This window comes from Octodon degus, unplaced genomic scaffold (assembly GCF_000260255.1).
Source record: "Octodon degus isolate 3935 unplaced genomic scaffold, OctDeg1.0 scaffold00037, whole genome shotgun sequence".
NCBI lineage: Eukaryota > Metazoa > Chordata > Mammalia > Rodentia > Octodontidae > Octodon > Octodon degus.
In genome coordinates, this window is record NW_004524613.1 from 7331787 (window position 1) to 7355827 (window position 24041).

The 24041-nt window shown below is 40.9% G+C and overlaps 1 protein-coding gene across 2 annotated transcripts in view; it reads right to left on the minus strand.

Annotated features, from left to right (window-relative positions):
- Ndrg3 (NDRG family member 3) overlaps positions 1-24041 on the minus strand; it is an 82830-nt gene that overhangs the window by 22220 nt on the left and 36569 nt on the right. For both annotated transcript variants that reach the window (XM_004630887.2, XM_004630886.2), the window contains 6 exons: positions 13531-13636; positions 12012-12132; positions 11713-11775; positions 10273-10333; positions 8497-8583; positions 1535-1591 (listed from right to left, as the gene is read on the minus strand). In XM_004630887.2, coding sequence (XP_004630944.1) covers positions 1535-1591; positions 8497-8583; positions 10273-10333; positions 11713-11775; positions 12012-12132; positions 13531-13636 — 495 coding nt within the window. The remainder of the gene's footprint in view (positions 1-1534; positions 1592-8496; positions 8584-10272; positions 10334-11712; positions 11776-12011; positions 12133-13530; positions 13637-24041) is intronic.

Genomic DNA, 24041 nt, shown 5'->3' on the forward strand with positions numbered 1-24041 from the left:
AACTGAAAGACACGAGTGTCAGTCAGTCATGTGTCATTGGAACTGCTGTGGCACTAGAATGGAACCCAGTAGCTACAACCACCTAGGCCCTTTCTTTATAAAAATTAAAATAAAACTAAAATAGGCTGGGGCTGTAAGTCATGCAAAAGCCCTATGTTCAATCCTCATGACTATCACTACCAAAAATAAAACCAAACCAAATCAAAGAAGCCAAAAATAATCTATAAAGGAAACAGTAACAGATTCTTATTTGAGGTATGTGTATGTAGGGCTAATGGGTACTTATGATTTGTGCATTACATTACCTCAATTAAAGAATTATGGAGACAAACCATAAAAGAACTGAAAAAATAGTGGTTGCCTCTAGGAAGCAGATAATGGGGGAAGCTTCACATTCTTTGTAATAAGCCTTGTTGAACTTCTATATTCTAAAATAAATGTGAATGTTAACTTTTATAAAAATACAAAAAATAAGAGAAGAAAAGACGGTGGACTTTGGAATTGGACCTGAATTAATGCTGATTTCTTTCTTTGCCTTTCTTGTTCTTTGCATAGTGCTAGGGACAGAACCCAGGTCTTTGCACATCTATGCAAATGCCCTATCATGGAGCTACAGCCTCAGTCCTAGGCCTGCATTCAAATATCAATCTATCAGTTACTATTTGGATAGCAGGGGCAAACTGCACTGCATCTCTGGCCCTTGTCCTCAAATTCAGGCTAAGAGCATTAGGAGAAAACAAGAGTTAGTGGATCTAAAGCATTCATCAAAAGTATTTGACTTCCTTGCACATAAGTAATGAGTACCTGATAAACGCTCATTTTCTCCCTACCTACCACTTTCCTTTGGATATATTTAGAACTACACAGACTGCACGTGAGGGCCCATCCCCCTGTTTATACTGCTCTGGCTCCAGGCCAGGCACTTCATGGCTCTCTGGCCTAATTGCTCATGCATTCCATCACTCCTTCACAGGTCACCTAACTCACTTCTTCTTTTGAAAAACAGATTGGGCTCCCTCAAGTACTAATTGAGTCCCCTCCTCCATTCCAACAATTATAGAGTCTGTGACTAGAGTTGTAGAAAAAATTAAGTTCATGAACCAAGGCACTATAGTACCCATATAACAACTGTCGCTTCCTCTGCAGGGTTCAGTTTCTGCACCAGTTCATGGGGACTGAATTCATAGATGCTCTCTCCCTCTGAAATAACTATGGAAAGCCTTCCCTAAAGTCCAATGGCGGTGAAGATGTTTGCTGGGGTGCAAGATATTATCAAAGATCAACAGATGGCATATGTCATTTACAAGGGTCAGGTAGGGAGAGATGTTTTTTCTCAAATGTCAATCAATAGTCTTGTGGCCCTGAGTTAAGGCCTCTCCCCTAAGACTGGCCTTTGCAGGGCCACATGCAGCTCTGACTGCACTGGAAGCATCATCTGCCAGGATTAGGTAAACAATGACTACTCTTTTTCCCTGGGTATAATAAGGTTTTGCACACAGAATATACCCAGCTTTTCTGGTTGACAGGCACTTACCTGCCCAAAATGATGAGCCAAAATAATGTCCACAACATTGGTTGTCAAGCCAGAGAGCTAAAAAGATAAAATTTCAGTGTTAAAGGTGTAGCATATGTAAAAAACTTACCAAGGGGTCTACTTAAAGTGGTTCCCCCTAAATAAACAAAACAAAATCCAAATTTCAGCATTATACATTCCCAAGAGATGGTTTCAAACAAACATGAGAAAAAGAAAAGGGAGGAGAACAAAGAGGTGGTGGTGGTGAAGGAGGAGGAGGTGGAGGAGGAAGAGGAGGAGGAGGAAGAGGTGGTGGTGGTGGTCTCTCTTCCAGGGTTATAGAGCTTGCTTTGAAATAGCGAGTTGGAGCTAGACAAGGCAGTATGCACCTATACAGTCGCAGCTACACAGGACCCTGAGGTGAAAGGATTATTTGAGCTCAGGAATCTGAGGCCATTCTGGGTCACAGAGCAAGATGATGTCTAAAAACACAAAAGGAAGAAGAGAAGGAAGAAGAAAAGAAGGCAGAGGGGGTTTTGTAATTGAGAGTTAGAACACATAGCTATTTGCTGCTTCATTTCTGCCTATAGTTCTGCACTTACAGTACACAGAGGATAAAAATTAACTTACAACCACTCCTAGCCACCCCCCAAAAGTTTCTGCTATCTTTATTTCAGGGAGTGGGAGGAAATGGCTATATTTGCAGTATGTTCTTACATTTGAACACTTTTCTTCTAATTCTTTCCACTTTAAAATGATGCATCTCATGGTCTAATAAATGCAACAATCTGTGAATCTGCAGACTGTTAGACTATTTTCGGGAACATTTCCAAATAAAATTACGTTGTTGATTCCCCTGAAGCTTCTTCCTTGCTGAATTCCCACTTACACTGGGATCAGAGGTGAAGCATGCAGTTGGGGAGAGGAGTGGAGAAGAGGTGCAGCACACGTGGGCACGGCGGAGCAGAATCCTACAGCCCCAGAAAGTGGAAGGAAAATGAAATCCTTACATCTTCATATGGCTTGCCAAGGACCCATAAGTTATAAATTAAACACAAAGGAGCCGGGGAGATGACTCAGTGGAATAAGCACTTCCCTAGCAAGCGCAAGGGGCTGAGTTCAATCCCCGGTTCCGCCAAACAAACAAACAAACAAACAAACCCTCACAGAATTAAAAACCTAGGGGGCCGGGGAGATAGCTCAGTAGTATTAAGTGCCTGGCAAGTGTAAGGGCCTGAGTTCAATCCCTGGTTCCGCAAAAACAAACAAAAACCCCCAAAAACCTAGGGCCAGCAAGATAGCTCAGCAGACTAAGCACCTGCTTAGACAAGCGCAGGGGCCAAGGCTCAGCCCCCTCCACATGCTGCACTGGCCCCGTCCTTGGGCACGCTGAGCCTATGAGTCCGGGCATGCTGGCACATGCCTGTAATCCCAGCGCTGGGGAGGCTGAAAACAGGAGGATCACTACAAGTCCAAGCTGTGTAGTGAGAACCCTGTACCAAATACATAAATTTTTTTTAAAAAATAAGTCAATAGTAAATAAATAAATAAATGAAAACCTAATTCAACCTAGCAAGACCTGGTTTCAAAATAAAAATAAAATAATTTTTAAAAAGGGCTGGAGGGCCAATGAGATAGCTCAGCAGACTAAGTGGGTGCTTAGGCAAGTTCAGGGACCAAAGTTTGATCTCAGGTACCCCATGCTGCGCCGGCACCAATCCTAGGCGCACTAAGCCTGTAACGAATCCAGGTGTGGTGGCACACGCCTGCAATCCCAGCATTGGGGAGGCTGAAAGCAGGAGGATCACTGTGAGTCTTAGCTGCACAGTGAGACCCTGTACAAAAATAAGAATAATAATAATAATTAAAAAGTAAAAAGGGCCGGAAATGTCACTTGTGAAGGCCCTGAGTTCAATCCCTACTACTGCAAAAAACAGAACAAAGCCATCATAAGTATTCGTAAATCTGAAGTTGTATATACATCTTATCAGGTTGTTACATGTTAAATGAGTGTCCAGGCAAGTATTAATACACTAACATACCAGACAGAACTTAGAACAAATTTTACACAAATCACAGTGAAAGAATTTCTAAAGCAGACCAGATGTGATGGCACACGCCTGTCATCCCTTGGAAGGCTGAGGCAGGAAGACTGCTGCATTTAAGTAGGGAATGAGTGTAGGATATTGAGCTTTATCCCCTGAGACAATCTTTTTTCTTTTTCTGGTTTTTTTGAGACAAGGTGTCATTCAGGGTGGCCTTGCTCTCACTTAGTAGCCCAAGCTGTCTCAAACTTGCAATGATCCTCCTGCCTCAGACTCCTGAGTGCTGGGATTACAAGCATGCGCCACTATGCCTGGCTACTCTAAGGCAATGTTAATAAGCTGCCCAAGCTGGCCTCAAACTTACAATCCTTCTGCCTCAGGCTTCAATCTAAGTAGTTAAGAAAATGGGCATGTGCCATTGAACACAGCTACAACATAAATTTTTTTTTAAAACTTTTTTTCAGACAGGTTCTTGCTACATAGTTCAGGCTGGGCTTGAATTCAGTATGTTGCCCCAGCTGGTCTCAAACTCATGGTGATCTTCCTGCCTCAGCCTTCCAAGTGATCACAGGTGTGCACTACCTTGTCCAACCAACAATTTTTTTTTTTTTAACGAAACCAGGGATTGAACTCAGGCCCTTACGCTTGCCAGGGAAGCGCTTTTTCCACTGAGCCATCTCCCTAGCCCCCAACAAAATTTTTGATAGTATGTTTTTCTTTTCCACAATTGTATCAAAATTTTGTTACCTTGTACTCTGACACTTAAACTTTCTTTTTGTTTTACAAACAATGATTTAAGGAATGTCTTGGTTCTATGACTTTCTAGCTATGTAACCTTAAGCAAATGACTTATCTCTTTATGGGACAAGTGCAAAGTTTAAATATATATAAAAAGTTTATGGGGCCAGGGAGATGCTTAGTAGAATAAGCACTTGCCTGGCAAGCGCCAAGGGCCTGAGTTCAATCCCCAGTTCTGAAATAAATAAATAAGTAAAAAGATAAAAAACTAAAGCAAAAAAGATGTAAAAATTAAAAAAAAATAAAAAGGTTATGGCTGGGCATGGTGCCACACGCCTATAATCTCAGCACTTGGGGGGCTAAAGCAGGAGGACTGCTTTGAGTTGGAGGCCAGCCTGGGCAACAATGTGATTTCAAGGGTATAGTGCCTGGTATATAAGTACTGTATAGGTGTTCTTTAAAAAATCAATAGTCTGGGGCTGGAGAGATGGTTCAGTGGTCTAAAGCACCTACTTAGAACAAGCTTAGCAAAGCACAGGGACCACGGTTCAATCCCCCAGCACCACATGCCAGCCTGCCCCGCCCCCTGGTGGGCTGAGCTGGCCACACACACACACACACACACACACATAAATAAATGTAAAAAAAAAAATCAATAGTCCTACATTTAAATCTTTTTTTTGTGTGTGTGTGTGTGTGTTACTAGGGATTGAACTCAGGCCCTTGTGCTTGCCAGGCAGATGCTTGTTCTATCACTATCTTTCAAACAGGTCGCTCAGATACTAAATCACTGTATCTTATGGGTTTGAGTAAATAAATATTCCTGATCCATGTGATGTGCTTGTGGTGATATTTTAGAGAACCTTTCAAAGAAATACAAGAAAACTCATAGTAATTTAAAGGTATTTAGAGTGCTTGCCTACTATTAGGAAGGCAGGTCAGTGGTAGAATGCGTACACAAGGTGGTGGGGGGAGGTAGGGGAGGTCTCTTGCCTAGCATGCTTAAGGCCCTGGATTCAACCTCTAGCAAGGCGAAAAAATAATCCAACAATCATTAGGGATGTTGGTGCACATCTGTAGTCCCAGCACTTGGGAGGCTGAGGCAGGAGTATCACCAGGAGTTCAAAGCCGGCCTGCACTACACAGTGACACCCTATCTCAAAAAATCCAAAAACAAATAAATGCATAAGTCAAACAGTAAACAAAAAAAGATTTAGAGGCATGCTTGTGATCCTAGAGAGTACTCAAGAGGCTGAGGCAGGATGTTCACAAGTCTCAGTGCAACTAGAAATACAGTTCAGGAGGAGGGTGTTTGCCCAGTATCCACAAACCCTGGCTGTTACATTTGGGTTTTGTTGTTTATTTGGTTTTTGAGACAGGGTCTTGCCATATAGCCTAGGTTGGCCTTGAACTCCTGGCAATCCTCCTGTCTCAGCCTCCCCAGCACTGGGATTACAAGAGTGTATCACCATACCTGGCCAAATCATTAGTCCAAAAAGAGAGGGGTGGTTGGGGAGATAGCTCAGTGGCATAAGCATCTACCTGACAAGTGTAAGGGCCAGAGTTCGATCCCTGGTGCAAAAAAAAAGGGGGTGGGTGGGAGTAGGCAGGCTTTTTTTTTTTGGTGGAACCAGGGATTGAATTCAGACCCCTGCGCTTGCCAGGGAAGCGCTTATTCTACTGAGCCATCTCCCTGGCCCTGGCAGACATTTTTTTTTTTTTAAAGCGCTTTCTTACATTATGAAAATATCAGTGAAAAAAAAAATCACTGGTTTAATCTAAATTTCTGACAGATTAAAATAACACATATTTTGTGTTAGCAAGAAAATATTTCAAGCTTTTTTCCAACCTAGAAATAGAGAATTATTTTTAGCACAAGTGAGTTCAACGCAAAGGGACATAATATAACGCATTCTGTCTTCTGCTTTGCATTTGTTCATATTTGTACAGTCATTAACACACTCTTAGTTTCCTATCTTTGCACGGATGTTAGAGTATGGATTTCTACATTTTTCAGATAGGAAATGAAAACCTGACGCCTTTGGGAACAGTAGTACAGATGAGTTTCTTAGCCATTTATCCATTAATTCTTTGATGTCTCATGTTCCACTTTCAGAACAGCACATAGCAATGAAATATAAAATATTTGTTTTCAAATTCTTGTTTCCTGAATTCTTCTAGGTAACATGCATTTCACACAAAAATCCAAAATATTGCAACCTTTGGCTTAAATGGGTTAAAAAAAGTAAAAATGAAAATTACAAACTAGAAGATATTTGACATAAACCTAGGAAAAGACTTACATGCAGATTATTTTAAAAAGGCAAGGGGGGGCCGGGGAGATGGCTAGTGGAATAAGAGCTTCCTTGGCAAGTGCAAGGGCCTGAGTTCAATCCCTGGTTCTGCCAAAAAAGGCAAAGGCCAGGGAGACAGCTCAGTGGCATAAACCCCTGCCTGGCAAGTACAAGGTCTTGAATTTGATTTCTGGTACCAAGAATAGGAAATAAGCAAAAGCCTTGAGCAAATACCTCATAAGAAGATATTTAAGAACAGATACTCAGTATCATTGCTGCTTAGGGAAATGCAAATTAAAACCCAGTATTATTTACTTTTATAAGCATAATTAAAATTAAAGAGATAGGATCATGCATAGGGGCCGGGGAGTTAGCTCAGTAGAATAAGTGCTTGCCTGGCAAGTGCAAGGGCCTGAGTTCAATCCCCGGTTCCGCAAAAATATAAAATAAAATAAAATTAAATTAAAGAGATGGTACAGAGCTAGGCCTGTAGCTCAGTGGGTAAGCACTTGCCTGGTATATGCAAGGCTCTATTTTTTTTTTGGTACTAGAAATCCAATTCAGAACCTTGCATTCGCCAGGCAGGTGTTGTGCCACTGAGCTACATCACTGGGCCCTAAGGTTCTGGGTCTGATCCTCAGTGCTGCCAAACAACCAAGAAGAAATATGGTACAAAAGTTACTTTAATCAACACAGTTATATTGGTGATATGTGCCACATAAAAACACTAATATTATAAGTAAAACTGCTCATCTTTTACAAAAATGTAAAGAACTGACAATACGAAATGTCAGTAAAGGCCAAGTGTTGTGCATGCCTGTAATCCCACCACTCAGTGGGCTGAGACAGGAGGACTAATGGGAGTTTAAGGCCAGCCTGGGCTACAAACTGAGTTCAAGGCCAGCCTGAAATACATAGTGAAACTCTGTCTCAAAAAAAGTTAAAAAGTAAATGCTGGTGAGAATGTAAGCTGAAACTTGCATATGCTGCTGGTGTGTAAACCGGCCAAATGTTTTGGAAAACTGGCAATATCTACACTAAATATATATATAACTGCCCTATGACATAGGGAATTACAGCAATTTCAATTCTAAGTATGTCCACTGAAAGACAAAAGAATGTATATTACAGCTATATCACAACCAAATAACAAACTCACTTGGTATATTTATCTCTATCTATATCTATATGTGGTAGTGGGGACTGAACCAAGGGAACACTTAGATACATCCCCAATCCATTTTATTTTGAAACATAGTCTTGCCAAGTTGCCCAGGCTGGGCTGGAAGTTAATTCTCCTTCCTCAGCCTACTGAGAAGAGAGGATTACAGGTTGTCCCAACATGCCCAACCACAAAGTGTATTTTGTAGATAGACTATTAAAAAGCAATTAAAAAGAACCACTGGACGGGCATGATGGCACGTGCCTGTAATCCCAGGACTTGGGGGCTAAGGTAGGAGGATGGCCAGGTTGGCCTGGACTACACAGTGAGTTCAAGGCCAGCCTGAACTACATGATGAGACCCTGTCTCAAAAAAACCTAAAAAACAACAACAAAAACCCCCAACAAACTGTTACACCACACAACATGAATGAGTATCAGTCACAATAACAAATGCAAGAGGCCACACTCAAATATTCTGACTCTACATGAAGTTGAAGAACAGATAAGACTAATCTATGGTGATAGAAGACAAGAGTTATATCCAGGAAGAAGGATTACTAAGAAGAGGCACAAGAAAACCCTTTGGAGTGTTGGAAACAAATCAACAGACTGATAGGGTAGTGATTACGTAAGTTAACATTCACCAAGCTCTACATTTAATTTTTTTTTTTGCTATTAACCATGTATATACCTCAATAAAAAGTACAGAGACTGGCCAATGGACACTTCACACGGTACTTACTTTGGAAGCTGCCCAGTCAATCCAACCTTTAGCGCATGGGTCAATGTTAATGAGTACAAGGCCTTCCACGAGCTCTGGATGATTGAGCTGAAGGAGACAGACAGATAAGAGTATGAAATTTACACTTGGGCTGGTGAGATAGCTCCGTGGACTAAGCACCAGCTTAGGCAAGCATAGGAACCAGGGTTCAATCCCTGGCACCACATGGAGCACTGAGCCAGCCATGGAGACCCGGTGTGGTGGCACATGGCTGTAATCCCAGCACTGGGAAAGTTGAAAACAGGAGGATCACTATGAGTCCGAGCTGCATAGTGAGACCCTGTACCAAATGCATACCAAAAAAAAAAAAAAAAAAAAAAAGTTAAGTTACATTCCACAGTTATAACACACATGGCTGGCTGATTTATACAAACCTCCATGTCTCATATCGGAAAGACTAGGAGAGGTGCTAAGAAGAATATATAGAAAATAGCTCTTGAAATCTGACTTAGCATCTGGAAACCAGTTTTTCAGATTGCTATAAAATGATCTTGCCTTGCACACATTTATAAGGAAGACAAGTTTCTTTTGTAGCAGAGGAGGGCATACTGCAGTTGATCATTTTCATTTAGCACAGTGGTGGCTCAAGCTTAAGATGGGCTGCTTCACATTCATTTGTCTTTGTTCCTAACAAGGGCTTTTACAGTTTTTTCCCCCCTAAAACCATCTAAATAGGTAATGCCATCCTAAAAGACTGTAAGACTTTCCTGTCACCAAGGAGGCTTTTCAAAAAGTGGGAAATTTCCACATAAACTCAAAACTTTACAGCTTCTTTCTTGTCTCTGACTAGGCTTAGTGTAGAGTTCGACAGAGAAATTATAAAAAGCAGTCGGGATCAAATCTCACTTTATTTTATCACACATCTATTTTAAAACTTTTTTTTTTTTTTTTGAGACAGTCTCACTATCAGTTTAGGATGTCCTTGAGCTCACTTTGTAGCCCAGGCTGGTCTTGAACTCCCAATGATCCTCCTGCTTCAGCCTCTGAATTCTGGGATTACAGGCATGAGCCTACTCATCTGGCTCATTAAAAATTTTATAAACTAGTTAATTTTTTCATGAGACAGTATCTCACTGTGTAACCAAGCTGGCCTTGAACTCACAGCAATGCTCCTGAGTCAGCCTCCTGAGTGCTGGGATTACAGGTATGCACTACCACACCTGGCTTATTTTGCTTTATTTTATGCTACTGAGGATTGGACATGGGGTGCACTGAGCTACATTCCCAGCACTTTCCATTTTTTATTTTGAGAAAGGGTCCTGTTTAAGTTGTCCAGACTCACCGTGATTTAACATTCTCCTGCCTCAAATTCCCTAGTAGTTGAAATTACAGGCATGTGCCACCATGCCCAACTCTTATTATATTTAGGTACATTTCCTGTCTTTCCTATCCCTGATGAACTTTATATGAATCTATCTATATTTGAACTTTTTTCTTACATTACAGTGTATGCAAATTACGTTTAATTACAAGTTCTTCTTAAACTTAGTTTTAATGGCTGCACAAAATCCCATTATAAGCTACATCTAGAACTTTTTGCAGACAGTACTGTCCTCACTTGTGGTGTTTCAGAGGCTGTACAAAGACAAGGCTTTATATAAAACTGCACCTGAAGCAACACAATCAACACAAAAACTTAATGTAAGCCCTAAAAGAGGGCCTAGTCATTTAACACAGCAATAACAGCAGTGACCCAAGCAGCACTCCAAGGGTGAAATTAATCCTCCACGCACTTACTGCAAATCTGCTGAGGATGTAAGCACCAGCTCCAACTCCAATCCCAATGATGCTCTTCAGACTGTGAATAGGAAAAGTCCAACAATTGACAGGGTCCAGCTCACTTGAGGTAGTGTTGCACAACAAAAAGAATACACCTGGTTTCATATTCTGGCTGATATTTACTAGACTCAAGGATTTGAAAAAGTTTATTTTTTAGAGGGGGGCTCACTATGTTGTCAAGATGGTCTTAAACTTCTGGGCTCAAGTGATCTCCCACCTTAGCCTTCTAAGAAGCTAAAAGTTTGGCAAGCTTTTTTTTTCTTTTTCTTTTTTTAACTTTCTAAGCCTTAGTCCCACATATATAAATGAGTATATAAGCAACTATATTCAAGTTCTCTTTAATGATTACATGAAGTATGACTGAAGTCTGGGAGTCACTTCAGTATCTGTTTTTCACTTCGGTATCCAACCCACCAGAAAATGCTGTGAAGTCTATCACTAGAATATTTTTATTTATTAACATCACTTAAATCCATCCCTGACAGCAGCCATTGCGTCTTGGGAGGTCTACTCTAACAGGTCCACTAGTTTTTTTGCATTTTTCCTCTTACTACTCTCCAAACTATTACATAAAGAATAATTCAGGACCTTGTGCTTGCCAGGCAAGTGCTTATGCCTCTGAGTTATCTCCCCAGCCCCTAAGGTTCTTATCTTAAAAGTAAATTATAGAGCCAGAGAGATAGCTCAGCAACATATGCATCTGCCTGGCAAGTGTATGGTCCCAAGTTTGATCCCTGGTAGCACAAGTAAACTGTGTATCACTCCTCTGATTGAAATCCTCCAGTATCTTCTCTTTATACATAGTATGACTACAAGTTCTTATCTGATTTATTAGACTGATGCAATCTGGCCCTTGTCTGTTTCTCAAATTTCACTCATCCCTCTCTTCCACTTGTTTTTATTTCAGCCTGGAATCTTTATTTGTCCTGACTCTGTCTAGGTTGTTCCCTGTATCTTCCAAGTCTCCACCTACATGATACCATCCTAAACAGACACTTCTTAGCTGGCCTTGTTATTAAAGACCCAGCCATTTTCCCTATCACAAAAGCGTCACTGATTCCTTGCTGTATGGGAACTGAATCCGGGATCATGTTAAGCAGTTCCACCAGAGCAATACTTCCAGCCCTACTTCTTTTATGGTGCCTTATTGTGATTATCAGTTGCTTATTTGTTCATCATTCCTTCCCCACCCTTCTACCAGGTTCCGTGAGGTTAATAAACATTCTATTTTGCTCATTTTTCCACTGGAACAGAAATACAGTAATTTTTTTTTTTTTTTTTCAAAAAGTAATGGGCTGGTGGGGGAGTTCAATGGAGTGGAATGCTTGCCCAGGGTCCTGAGTTTGATCATTAGCGCCATGAAGGAAAGCAAAAGGAAGGACCACAGAATGAATCTACCTTAGGTGGGTGAGAACAGGAGGCAGCATTTCAGCCAGCTCATCCATTGTAGGGTACTGGTACCTGAAATTCAGAAAGACACCTCCTCAATTAGAAAGTACCCACAATTCCCAATCTTCGAGACATAGTTCCTCTTACCAAAGGCTCAAAAGAGGCGTTGGGTAGCCTGGAAATGACCACGGCATATCTCTATGACTGCCATGGTAAGTGGGGAGGAAGCGTATGGACGGCCCCCAGTCGAGGCCACTCATGCTTTCCTGCACGCCTGGTCTCCTACAGGACCTTGCCTGTGGCCTTACCCAGTTGGGAAAGAAGGTGCTCCTTCTTGCTGGCCTGGGGCATCCACATGACACACAGCAAAGTGCTGAGTGATCTCCTGCATATCCTCAAAGTTGAAGAATGTGTTGAAACAGGATTTATCTGTAAGACAAAAACACCTGTGAGCTCCAGGCTCTCCAGTTTTCATCTCCTCAGCCAGTGCCATGCCGTTTTTCTTTTCACTTTCTTTTAATCACCACTCCACTAAAGTGAGGTATCTGAAGGAACAGTCTCATCCAAGTTGCCCTACAGGCTGAATAAGAGATCTCTGAATGGCCAGGAAACAACTAATTCTTAATTCCACGCAGTGTCTCCAAAGTGGAAACTACTTCATATATGTTTATTGGTTTTATGGTGTTGTACAAAATAATCTGCTATCCACACTGCTATCATTTCTCGTGTACTTTCTATCTGTACCTAACAAAGAGACACTGACTACACTCCATGCACATGGCTACAGTGAATATTCTGAGAAGCTTACACTTGTCACCTGGGAGTTTGTCTCTTGTTGAAACTGTCAAAGTGTTAGAAGGGGCTGCTGCTTCAGTTTTTACCCTTAGAGCTTAATCACTTTCCATGGTAAGCTGGCTACAAAATTCCTAACTCTGTAAAGCCAGAGTAGGGTGAAAAAATATTCAAACTCTATGGTTAAAGCTCAATACTTTTCTACTGGTCATGGATCTCTTCCGCAAAGTGCTTGGGATCAGAAGTATTTTTGAGCTTTGGATCATACGTATTATGCAATAAGGTATCTTAGGGGTATTTCACTTGTGTTCCATATACGCCCAGTGCACACAGCCTGAAGATAATTGTATTCAATATTTTTCATTCCTTTAGTGTTGACTGTGACCTGTCACACGAGGTTAGTTATGGAATTTTCCACTTGGGGGCACTATATTTTTCAAACTATTTCAGATTTTAGATCATTTTGGATTTTGAAATTTTAGATTAGGGATGCTATTCCTGTACTATCCACTTAAAGTTACTGACGAGAGGGGCAACAACCTGCTCGGGCCCCCCTCTTGTCCCTCTCTTGGACAGGAGCTTTCTTTCCCTCAATAAATATATTCTGCTCATAAAAAAAAAAAAAAAGTTACTGATGAGAGGGTTCAGAAAGAATATTTTCTCTAATTCACTGAAGTGCTCACAACAAAGTTAAGCTCAACTCTGGATTTGCTAACTTGAAACATTAAAAAAAAAAAAAGCCAAAGTTCACAATTTAAAAAAAAATGACTTCAGCTCTACTTTCTTAATCAGTTCATTATACAATTTGCTGTCCTTTAGTATTTATGACACAAAAGATGTAATTCCACTATTGTCCAACACACTCCCCTCTACATTTGCCAAGAACTTTAACCCTGAGGTTAGTAAATGTAGCAATAAGGAAGAAAGATAAAGATAGAGAGGGGAAAATCTCTGCTCTAGTAAATGCTACCTATATATTTTGACATACAAGTAAGCATTATGATAAACTGAGAAGGTGGAAAATCAAATACATACGATTGAGTCCAATGTCATGATACGTTAAGATAACTGGTCTGTTTCCCTTCGGTAAGCCTCTTATAGTGACATGGACCATACCATGAGTTGTTTCTATATCATGTTCCTGCAAGAGAGTATAAGGTCTCAGCAAAGGCAGAATGAACGTTCCAGGTTGCTAAAGTTCATAGTATCTGTTTCATTGCCATTTTTCACTCACAGGGGCAGGCAGGACATATTAATGAACTATAAGCATATTATACATAATATTCACAGTTTCTATTTTTTCCTGATAGATAATAAACATATAAATAAACAGATCAAGAGGAAAATACACCCTGCCAAGCTGAAAGCTCACTTAGGAGTCCAGGAAGGCAGGGATCTGTTAAGAGTACATTTGAGGCTAGGAAGATAGCTCAGTAGTCTAAGTGCCTGCCTGGCAAGTGCGAAGACCCGGGTTTAATCCCCAGTACTACACACTGTGCCAGCCCACACTGTGCTGGTCACTGAAACCAGGCATGGTGGTGCATGCATGTAATCCCAGTATTGGGGAGGCTGAGGCAGGAGGATCATCAGTCTGAGCCGTGTAGCAAGACAGACAGACAGACAGACAGACAGACAGAGAATTACGAATACTTTGGGGGGGGGGAAGAATACATTTGCAGTTGGCTATGAGATCAGCAAGTTGGATAAGAGCCAAATAATACTTGGAAGAAGAAAAGGTAATGAAACAAGATAAAAGAAACCATTGGTAAAAGAGGTTTCAAAGCTTCTGAGCACATGTTCAGCTACAGATAATTTGAGCAGACACCTGTGGATGTGTACTTAAGACTCCTTCCTCCTTTCCTGGGCTCTGTCATTCTGTATTGCCCACATATTACAGAAGCTCCTGCCTGCCATATTTGTAGAACACAGGAAAGCACCTGGCCATGTAGGACAGCAGCCTCCCCTAGGAATCTGTAATTGGGTTTAAGAGATTCCGTCCTTAGTTTGGTTCTTCCATTGAAGAGAGAAGTACTCTAACTTCTGGTTCTAGCTGTATATGTACTTTAGGTTCTGAGACAGTCCTGGGTTGACTGTGGTTCAAGCTAATTTGAGTGGATTTATTCCCTATACTTCAAAGAATTTCAGTTAAGGTTTTTTGCTTTTTTTTTTTTTTTAAAGATAGGGTCTTGCTATACAGTTCAAACTGGCCTTGAACTCACTATGTAGTCCTGGCGGACCTGAAACTTGAGGCAGTCTTCCTGCCTCAGCCTCGAGTGCCGAGATCATAGGTGTGTGCCACCACGCCTGGTTTGGCAATGAAGTAAAGTTTGAGATGTAGTCAAAGCAGAGCTGAGGAACTGAACAAGGACAGAAAAAGCTGTGATCAGTGCTGCCAGGACTGGCACAGCACTGAGGGATGAGATAGAAAAGAGATTGCAGAAAAGTTAGCTGAGATCTGGTCTACTTCTCTCCAACTTTTATATTTCTCAAAAATTAAAAATTATTTATCCTCATGAATTACTGCTCATAAGGATAATACATTAGATAAGACTAGATTAATTCTGTCAATAAGAATCTCAATAAAGGCAAAATGCTTCTAATTTAATTTTCTATCTAATAACGAATCTCATCAAAGCTTTGGCTATTCCTTTGATATGGGACACAGAAGACAATCTCAGGCTAATTAGACATCAGTATATTTCAAATCATAGGCACAGACTGTTACCGACAGATATCCCTATCAAATCAAGCCATGTGTGATCTCATATTTCTGTTATTCTCAGTTCAAAGGCTTGAACAAAGAAAGGGCAGAATCTGTGAACAGCTATGACATAAAACATAGGGCTAAGAGGAATATAAATTGTTATTAGTGCATTGAATGTCCTGTAATTAATACCAGACTTACTGAGGGAATCCCTTCCCACCATGTTCATTCAATAAATTTCCATATACTAAATCCCTACTATATGCTAGACCCTGGACTAAGCTTTGAGTGTAAAACAGCAAACGAGAGAGAAATGATTCCTGTTTTTACAGATTTGTGCTCTACACAGGGAGGCAAAGAATAAACAAACAACCCATAATACTTGCTTGTGGTATTTTGAAAAAATAGAGTGCTCTAATAAAAAACTAAGAATGGTATAAAGATCAGTAAACAGGCAGGAAAATACAAATTAAATTCAATGAGATGCTATTTTACAAGAATAAAAAAGTAAGAATTCACACATTCCCTTGGTAGGTATATAAACTGCAACAACTATTTCAGCAAACAATCTGGTAATGTCTAGTTAAATTATTAAGTGCTTATCTGGCTGGGGGTATAACTCAGTGGTACAGTATTTGCATAGTATGTATGAAGGGTCCTGGGCTTAACTCCCAGTACTGCTGGAAAAAAAGAGCCAGGGGTAGTGGTGTGCACTTGTAATCTCAGCACTTGGGAGACTGAGGCAGGAGGATCTAGTTTGGGGTAGCCTGGGCTCCACAGTGAGTTCAAGACCAGCTTAGACTACATAGCAAGACCCTCTCTCTAAAAAATGAGAAAGGGGCTGGTGAGATGGCTCAGTGGTCTAAAGCACCTACTTAGAACAAGCTAAGCAAAGCACAGGGACCGCGGTTCAATCCCCCAACACCACATGCCAGCCGGCCCCGCCCCCTGGTGGGCTGAGCTGGCCACACACACATAAACAAATAAAAAAAATAAAAAAATTGAAAAATAAAAAATGAGAAAACAAATCCTATCCTACAGAAATTTAACCTTTAGTTATAATCTAAAGAAGTTTTCAACTATGGCTGTGTACACACACAAAGGCATGGATATAGATGTATACTACAACCTTGCTTAGTTGTAAGCAAGTTAGAAAATAGCCCCCCAAACACAAAAATATTCATCAATAGGGAAACTGACATAAATTGATTTATTAAAAAATTATGATTTATTCATATAATACAGATTCAAATGAGACTAGGAGTGTAAGTATTAACACAGAAAGTCTGAACATACAATAGGAGCAATATGCAGAAAGTTGTGTGGTTTTTTTTTTTTTTTTGGTACTGGGAATCGAATTCAGGACCTTGAGCTTGCCAGGTGGGTGCTGTGCTATTGAGCTATATCCCAGCTATGTATATGATTATCACATATTTTTAAAAGCAACACTACAGATTGAATATACACATATACATAAAGTATGACATGTTGGGAAAAGGAATAGACGCTAACTTTAGACTCGGTTTCCTTCTGGGAGGAGAGATTCTGAAAGAAAACTCAAGATGGCTTCCCTGTTTCTCAGGTCTGTTTCTTGACAATGAACAGGGAGAAGGGGAGAAGTAGTCCATGCCACAGAAAGGGATGATTCTGGAGAATGCAAGCTCCATCTTGTTACTCTGACAACCAGCGGCCAGAGCTCTCCTTTGTCACACCGAAACCTTTGCGGCAGTCCTGCTTAAAGGTTCTAGCTTGGACTTAGCTGTGCCCCTGAGAGCTGAAGGACACAGGAGTTTATGCCATGCCCTTAACCACAGGACCTCCCCAGGGCCAGGCAGTTAGTGACTCTGTGCATGCACGCATGTGTTGGTGTGGGGGAACAGTGAGCTTCTGAGGCACGAGGAGGTACTCACCCTAAGGATTGATGTACACATCCTGAATAGATGTGTATGAATAGCTTGAACCAAACTCCCCCTGGAAATGAGGTAAGGAAGCTCAGGCTGGCTCAAAGCTCACGCCCTTACAGGGAGCAAGCGCGCTGCTGTCATCTTCCTGCTTTGGGCAGCTACCATCTGTTCTACTGGCTCCTCCTCCGTGTTCAGCATTCCTAGCCCAACATTCCAGAATGTGACCCCACAATGAGAATGTGTCCCAGAGGGCACAGCCCCATGTGGCACCTCACTAGCTTGGGGTACCACCTCCAAGGACATGATTCCTTTATTCTCCATGCTTATAAAATGATCCTGAAATCATACAGGTCCTTCACATACTGCTCTATCCTGAACTGCCTCGTCTTCTCAATGAAAGATGTAGAGTCTTAATTAGTTTTTAAAGTTTTTTCAGAGTTTAGTGGTGCATGCCTGTAATCCCAGGACTTGGGAGGTAGAAAGTTGATCACCAAGATGTTGGGGCCAGTCAGGGCTCCACAACTAGACCCTGTCCTAAGAGAAAACCAAAAGTAAAAAGGGCTTGGGCCAGTGTAAGACCCAGTGGCCCAGCCCCAGTACTGCAGGATAGAAAGTTTAGAATTATTTGTTAAGAAACAGCTTTTACTATTTTCCTGCGTGCTCTCCCCTTCAGCTGTGCTGTGAGAAGCGCAACACATTCTGAGTTGTCACACAAGTTTCTCTACATTCTATTAAGTTATCACTTTGTGGCTATTACTACCCTTCACCGGCCAATCTGAAATAATTCAGGTAAATTTGTAAGATAACAGATTAGGAAATATAAAAAATTTTACTAATATGAAATTTTACTGCCAAGGAATAACTCAGAGGCATGAGCACCTACCTGCCCAACAAGCACAAGGTCCCGAGTGATCCCTGGTACAAAAAAAAACCCAATAAAAATAAAAATACAATAAAATCACTGTTTTAATAATGGGAAGACTATAGCATGAATCTACGGTACAGTTCTGAATATATCTGTATCTATATCTATATATCTTTTAAAAATATTTATTTATTTGGTCAAGCTCTCGGACAACTCGGATTGTGTAGTGATCCTCCCATCTCAGCCTCCCCAGTGCTGGGATTACAGGCATGCGCCACCACTCTTGGTGAGCTAGCTCAGGCTCGGCAAGGGGCCTGCACAGCATGTGGTATTGGGGATCGAACCTGGGTCCTTGCACTTGCCAGGCAGGTGCTTAGACTGCTAACCTATCTCCCATATACATATATATATATATATATATATATATATATATATATATATATATATATAATTTAAAAAATTTATTTATTTATTTTTTCTTTTAAATACAAGATCTCACTGTGTAATTCGGGCGGGCCTTGAGTTTATTATGTAGCCCAGGCCCAGGCTGGCCTCAAACCTTAAGTGATTCTCCTGACTCAGTCTCTTGAGTGCTGGGATTATATGTATGTGCTACCATACCCAGCACTACTTTTCTTTTCTTTTTTTTTTTTTTTAAATTTATTTATTTATTTATTTGTGTGTGTGTATGTATGTGTGGCCAGCTCAGCCCACCAGGGGGCAGGGCTGGCTGGCATGTGGTGCTGGGGGATCGAACCGTGGTCCCTCTGCTTTGTTAAGCTTGTTCTAAGTAGGTGCTTTAGACCACTGAGCCATCTCACCAGCCCCTACTTTTCAATATTATATTAAAAAAATTTTATTTTTTAAGTTTGGAGATCAAATTCAAGACCTTGTGCTCAGCTAAGCACTGAGCTACACCCTCAGGTCAATGTGTAGAAATTTTTGATATAATATCAATATTACTGGTAATACTAGTAATACTTTGCCCAGTCTAGAAGTTCATTAACATAACCTCATTTAATCTCGTAGTAAAAGTATCCACTAAATACTCACTTTTTAATGTGTTTTTTTTTTTTTTTTTTTTTTTTTTTTGCAGAACCAAGGGTTGAACTCAGGCCCTTGTATTTAATACAGGGTCTCACTACACAGATTGGACTCATACAGCCTCCTGTTTTCAGCCTCCCAAATGCTGGGATTACATGCTTGCGCCATCATGCCCAGCCTCATATTTACTCAGCTTTTAGCCTACCAGAAGATCACATTTATCTTAAGGCTCTATATTTTCCCTGTACCTAGTCTCAACTTTCTCCCGTCTTGTGCTTACATCTTACGTCCTCAGTCTTTTTTTTTTTTTTTCAGAACTGGGGATTGAACTCAGGTTCTTGTGCTTGCCAGGGAAGCACTTATTCCACTGAGCCATTTCCCCAGCCCCTATTCAGTCATTTTTATCTGTTTCTACTTTTCACCTTGTACAACTCCAGCCTGCTTACAAATCACACTCTTCACTTGAAAACTCTGTGCTCAATATGTTAACTGATAATGTCTTTTCCTCTTTTAAAACTAACTCTAGTACTTTCTTCACATGGCCTCAGTTAGCAGTAAGAAGAAAGAGTGAGTGATTATTCATCTCGGAACACTCTTAGGCCAGTGAATGTTTGGTGGTGTGTGGTGGCCCATACACACACAAGTGAGCCCTGCTAAGCCAATGAGAGTCCTTTCTCCCCTGGGCTTCCCCTAGAGTTAAGGCAGATTTTTTACAGTGAGACTCCTAAGATGCAAGGATGTGAGCTCTGGGCAGTGGACAGCCATTAGCAATGTGATATGACAGAGCCTATTGCAAAAATTGACCCCCTGGTTACACGGAAAAAGGGAACAGAAGTTAGGGAGGGTGAAAAATAAGGAAAGCTTTTGATATGAGGTTATGTTTTTTCCCAACTGAGAACAAGTCTCTTATATCCATAGAATATAATAAAATTACCCCCCCTACACACACACACACACACACACACACACATACACACACGGAAGGAGGAGGAAGCTGAGGAGAAAGAAAAAAACCAGCTTGGCATGGCCAAGCACACCTGCAATCTCAGAATTCTGTAGGCCATGGTAGGAGGATCGTAAGTTCAAGTCCTGCATGAACTTACATAGTAAGACTTTAGTGTTTTTTGTTTCAGAAAAAGGGAGCAAGTCTTAAGAGAAGAACTGTAAACAAAGGCCATCAATGAGAAATAAAAAGCACAAAGCAGAAGTTGGGGTCAGGTCACCAATACCTTCAGTTCTGGGGGGAGAGCGCCACGTAAGGAGGAGCTATGGGACTTGTGGCTGAAGGGTGGCTTGAGGCCCTATTTTGCCAACCTGGCCCTATTTTGAAGGCCCAGGGAGAGCCCGAGATTGATTCAGGTCCCTCGCATTGAACAGGTAAGTGATTGGGCCCTTGCTCTCTCCCAAATATCTCTTCTCTGCTGGAGGAACTTTCAGGATATCCATTTTCTTCACTCTTACTTTCTAAAACTGTAAGGTTGAAAGCTCTTTAAATTCCTCTAAAAAGGGCCAGCCAAATAGCTCGCAGATTAAAGTGCCTAGGGCTTTGATTCCTGGACCTGCTGTGCACGCCCCACCCCAGGGGCACACTGAGACAGCAACTAAGACTGGGCATGGTGGCGCATGCCTGTAATCCCAGCTCTTGGGAGGCTGTAAACAGGTGAATCATTATGATTCCGATCTAGTAGTGAGACCCTGAACACCCTGTAGACCGTTCCCTAAAATACAAAAAAACCCAAAAATCAACTAATCAATCAATCAATCAATCAATCAAGGACTGGGGAGATGACTCAGTAGAATAAGCACTTCTCTGACAAGCGCAAGGGCCTGAGTTCAATCCCCAGTTCAAAAAAAAAAAAAAAAAAATCAATCAATCAATCAATCAATCAATCCCTCTGAGGTGGCAGCCATGTATCTGAAATGCACTATGGAAGACCAGCCCTCACGTTTGGGATCTATAAATCCATCCTCTACAGAACAACTGCAGCTGAACAGTCAGCATGGAATCAGTATGGAATTTATTCTGCCTCTGGCCATGCCTGGACTACTCTAGGACCAAGAACATTATCCATTATCAGACACTTTTATGGAAATGATATATCCTGTCAGACAGCAGCTTTTAAAGTCCATTATAGCATTCAAGTGGAAGTGGAAGGCAATCTGACAAGATAAATCAAAAGCCTTAATGATACTTCTTCAAAAAAAAAAAAAAAAATGCTTCTTCCAAGGGCCATCTATGGAAAAAAATAGAGTAGATAAAAGTTATGCACTGACATATTCAGTGAATTGATGTATAATAAGAAATCTAATTTCCTAACCAGGTGTGGTGGCACATGACGGCAATCCCAGCACTCTAGGAGCCTGAGGCAGGAAGACTGAGAATCAAGAACGCAACCTGGACAACTGAGCAAGATTCAGTCTCAAACCAAATCAAACTTTAAAGAAGGTGGCAATGCAGCTCAGTGTGAAGGCCCTGGGTTCAATTCCCAGTGAGAGGGGAGGAAGAAAAAATAAGAAAAATTTCAAAAAAAATGGGACAGTTAAGACATGGTATGGCTGTATGATGAAACAGTCACTCATTAAATATTTTTATGTTTTTAAATGACAGGGAAAAATAAGACTACAACCTAATATTAAATCAGAAAAGGGAACACAAAATATGTATCTCCTAAAATAGCTTTCTAAATAAAACAATGGATTTTAATACATATTTTATTTTTTGTCTTTTTGAGATAGGGTTTCACTATGCAGTTCAGGCTGGTCTTGAATACCTTTTGTAGCCCAGGGTGGCCTCAAACTCTAAGTAATCCTCTTGGCCTTAGCCTACCCAAGTGCTGGCATAACAGGTGTGAAACACAATGCCCAGCTTTAGTAAAAAGTTTAAAACTATACACATGTATCAATTCTAACATGCTAACATGGCTGACTCTGTTTATGGAACTATGAATTTTCTCTAGCTACTTTTTTTTCTCCCATAGTACCAAAGATCAAACTTGAGGTGCTTGCCAGGGAAGTGCTTAAGCCACTGACCTATCTCCCTAGCCCAAAATCTCTAGCTGCTTTATAATTCTCTATGCTTACCAAATATTCAGCTATGAATATACACTTTTTTTGTTAGGTATTTGGTACAGGGTCTACAGGGTCTCACTATGTAGATCGGACTCATAGTGATACTCCTGTCTGCAGCCTCCCAAGTGCTGGGATTATAAGCATGTGACACCATGTCCGGTCTTGAATATACAATCTTGATAACCAGAATAAGAAAGTAAAAACTGGAAATAAAAATGTTTATCCTTAGATAGGGTTACAGAGAACCTTTATTTTTATGTTTTTCTGACTTTGTTTTTGATTAGTTACAAAACAGTGCTATTTATTATTTGTTTGGTAGCAGGGATTAAACCTAGAGTCTAGCACGTGAAGGGCATGCAAGACTGCTACTGAGGGATGCCCCCAGTCCAATGCTGCTATTTCTTATAGCAATACATCTTAATTACAGAAAAGCTACAATATCTGTCCAGTTCTAATTCCAAACTTCTAATCAGTCTGAGAGGAGCAGCCCTGAAGTAGCTAAGAGAATAGAAGTCAGAAGTCTGCTGGCTTACTGCTTCTCTGGCTCATTAGGCTCTTTTCTCCTTTCTTATCAACTGTGAGGATATCGCCTGGAGTATTTCCCTTCCCTCATTCCTCCTGTATCCACACTGTAACTGCTGTTCACTTCATAGGAGCTATTCAGCAATGATGGCACTTAGGACAATAAAAAAACAAAAGAGAGACAGAAAATGGTATTTTTAATTATTTTTTCATTATTGAAAAGAACATATATTTGATGAGTAAAGAAAATAAAGATGAATCTTTAGATTTAAGTTGTGGGCTTGGCTGGTATTAACCTCTTAACCCTCAATTTTTAAAAATTTTTTTTGTGGAAGCAGGGATTGAACTCAGGCTGTTTAGCGTGCCAGGGAAGCACTTATTCCACTGAACCATCTCCCCAGCCCCCTCTTAACCCTCAATTGATAAAGATTTTTCCAGGGCAAGAAAGAGACTCAAAGGAAGCCCTGAATGGAAGGCTTCGGTCCACCTCCATGACACAGCTGTGCTCGTGGATGACAGCAAGGCCAAGGGATATCTTTCCACTTAGTGATAATTTCAGTTTTGTAAGTATTCTACTTTGTCTCCTAAGAATGCCCAGAGATGTCTGTCGCCTCTAGGCAAACTGGGCAATTCTAGATTTCTCACTTTACAGTTCTCACCTCCTAGGCTCCTATCAGCCTGTTGCTAGACTCTGACTGAACTCTCCCTGGTCTCTAGAACATCAGAAGCCATGAATAAGAAGATGGACCAGAAAGGAGAGAGGCAGAGATTCCTGGGTGCTAGAAAGAAAAAAAGAAGGGCCTGAATTCATTTTTTTTGGATACATGGACTTGCCAAATTGTCCAAACTGGCCTTAATCTCATGATCCTCCAACCTCAGCCTCAAGTGTGGAATGAGGAGTATCTGTCACTGCCCAGCTGAGCCTGTTTTCTCCTCCTATATAGCCCAAAGATTATGCATATTCAAGCGTGATGCAGATAAGCACTTGCTATCATTCTATCTGTATCAGAACTAAACTAAACTCTGTATTCTGCAAGGAATGTGTACATTTTTATATTCCAATTTTCTTTCTCTGGGAAAACATCAATTTTATAAAAGTAATGTATCCACACTTTCAGACAGGAGTATATACATTCCATTGTTGGGATATTTTACTTTGAACCCTCTCTCAAATGATTTCTTTCTAGAGAAAGTATTTAAACAAACAATAGTAATCCACTTTAATTGGCCCACAACCATAGGATCCAAACTATAACTGGAGTTATATCAAAAAGGACTAAGCCTAGACTTGAGGGGCCGGGAAGATAGCTCAGTAGAATAAGTACTTCCCGGGCAATTGCAAGGGTCTGAGTTCAATCCCCAGTTCCGCAGGAAAAAAAAAAAGAAACTTTTGGGGCTGGGGAGATGGCTCAGTGGAATAAGCGCTTCCCTGGCAAGC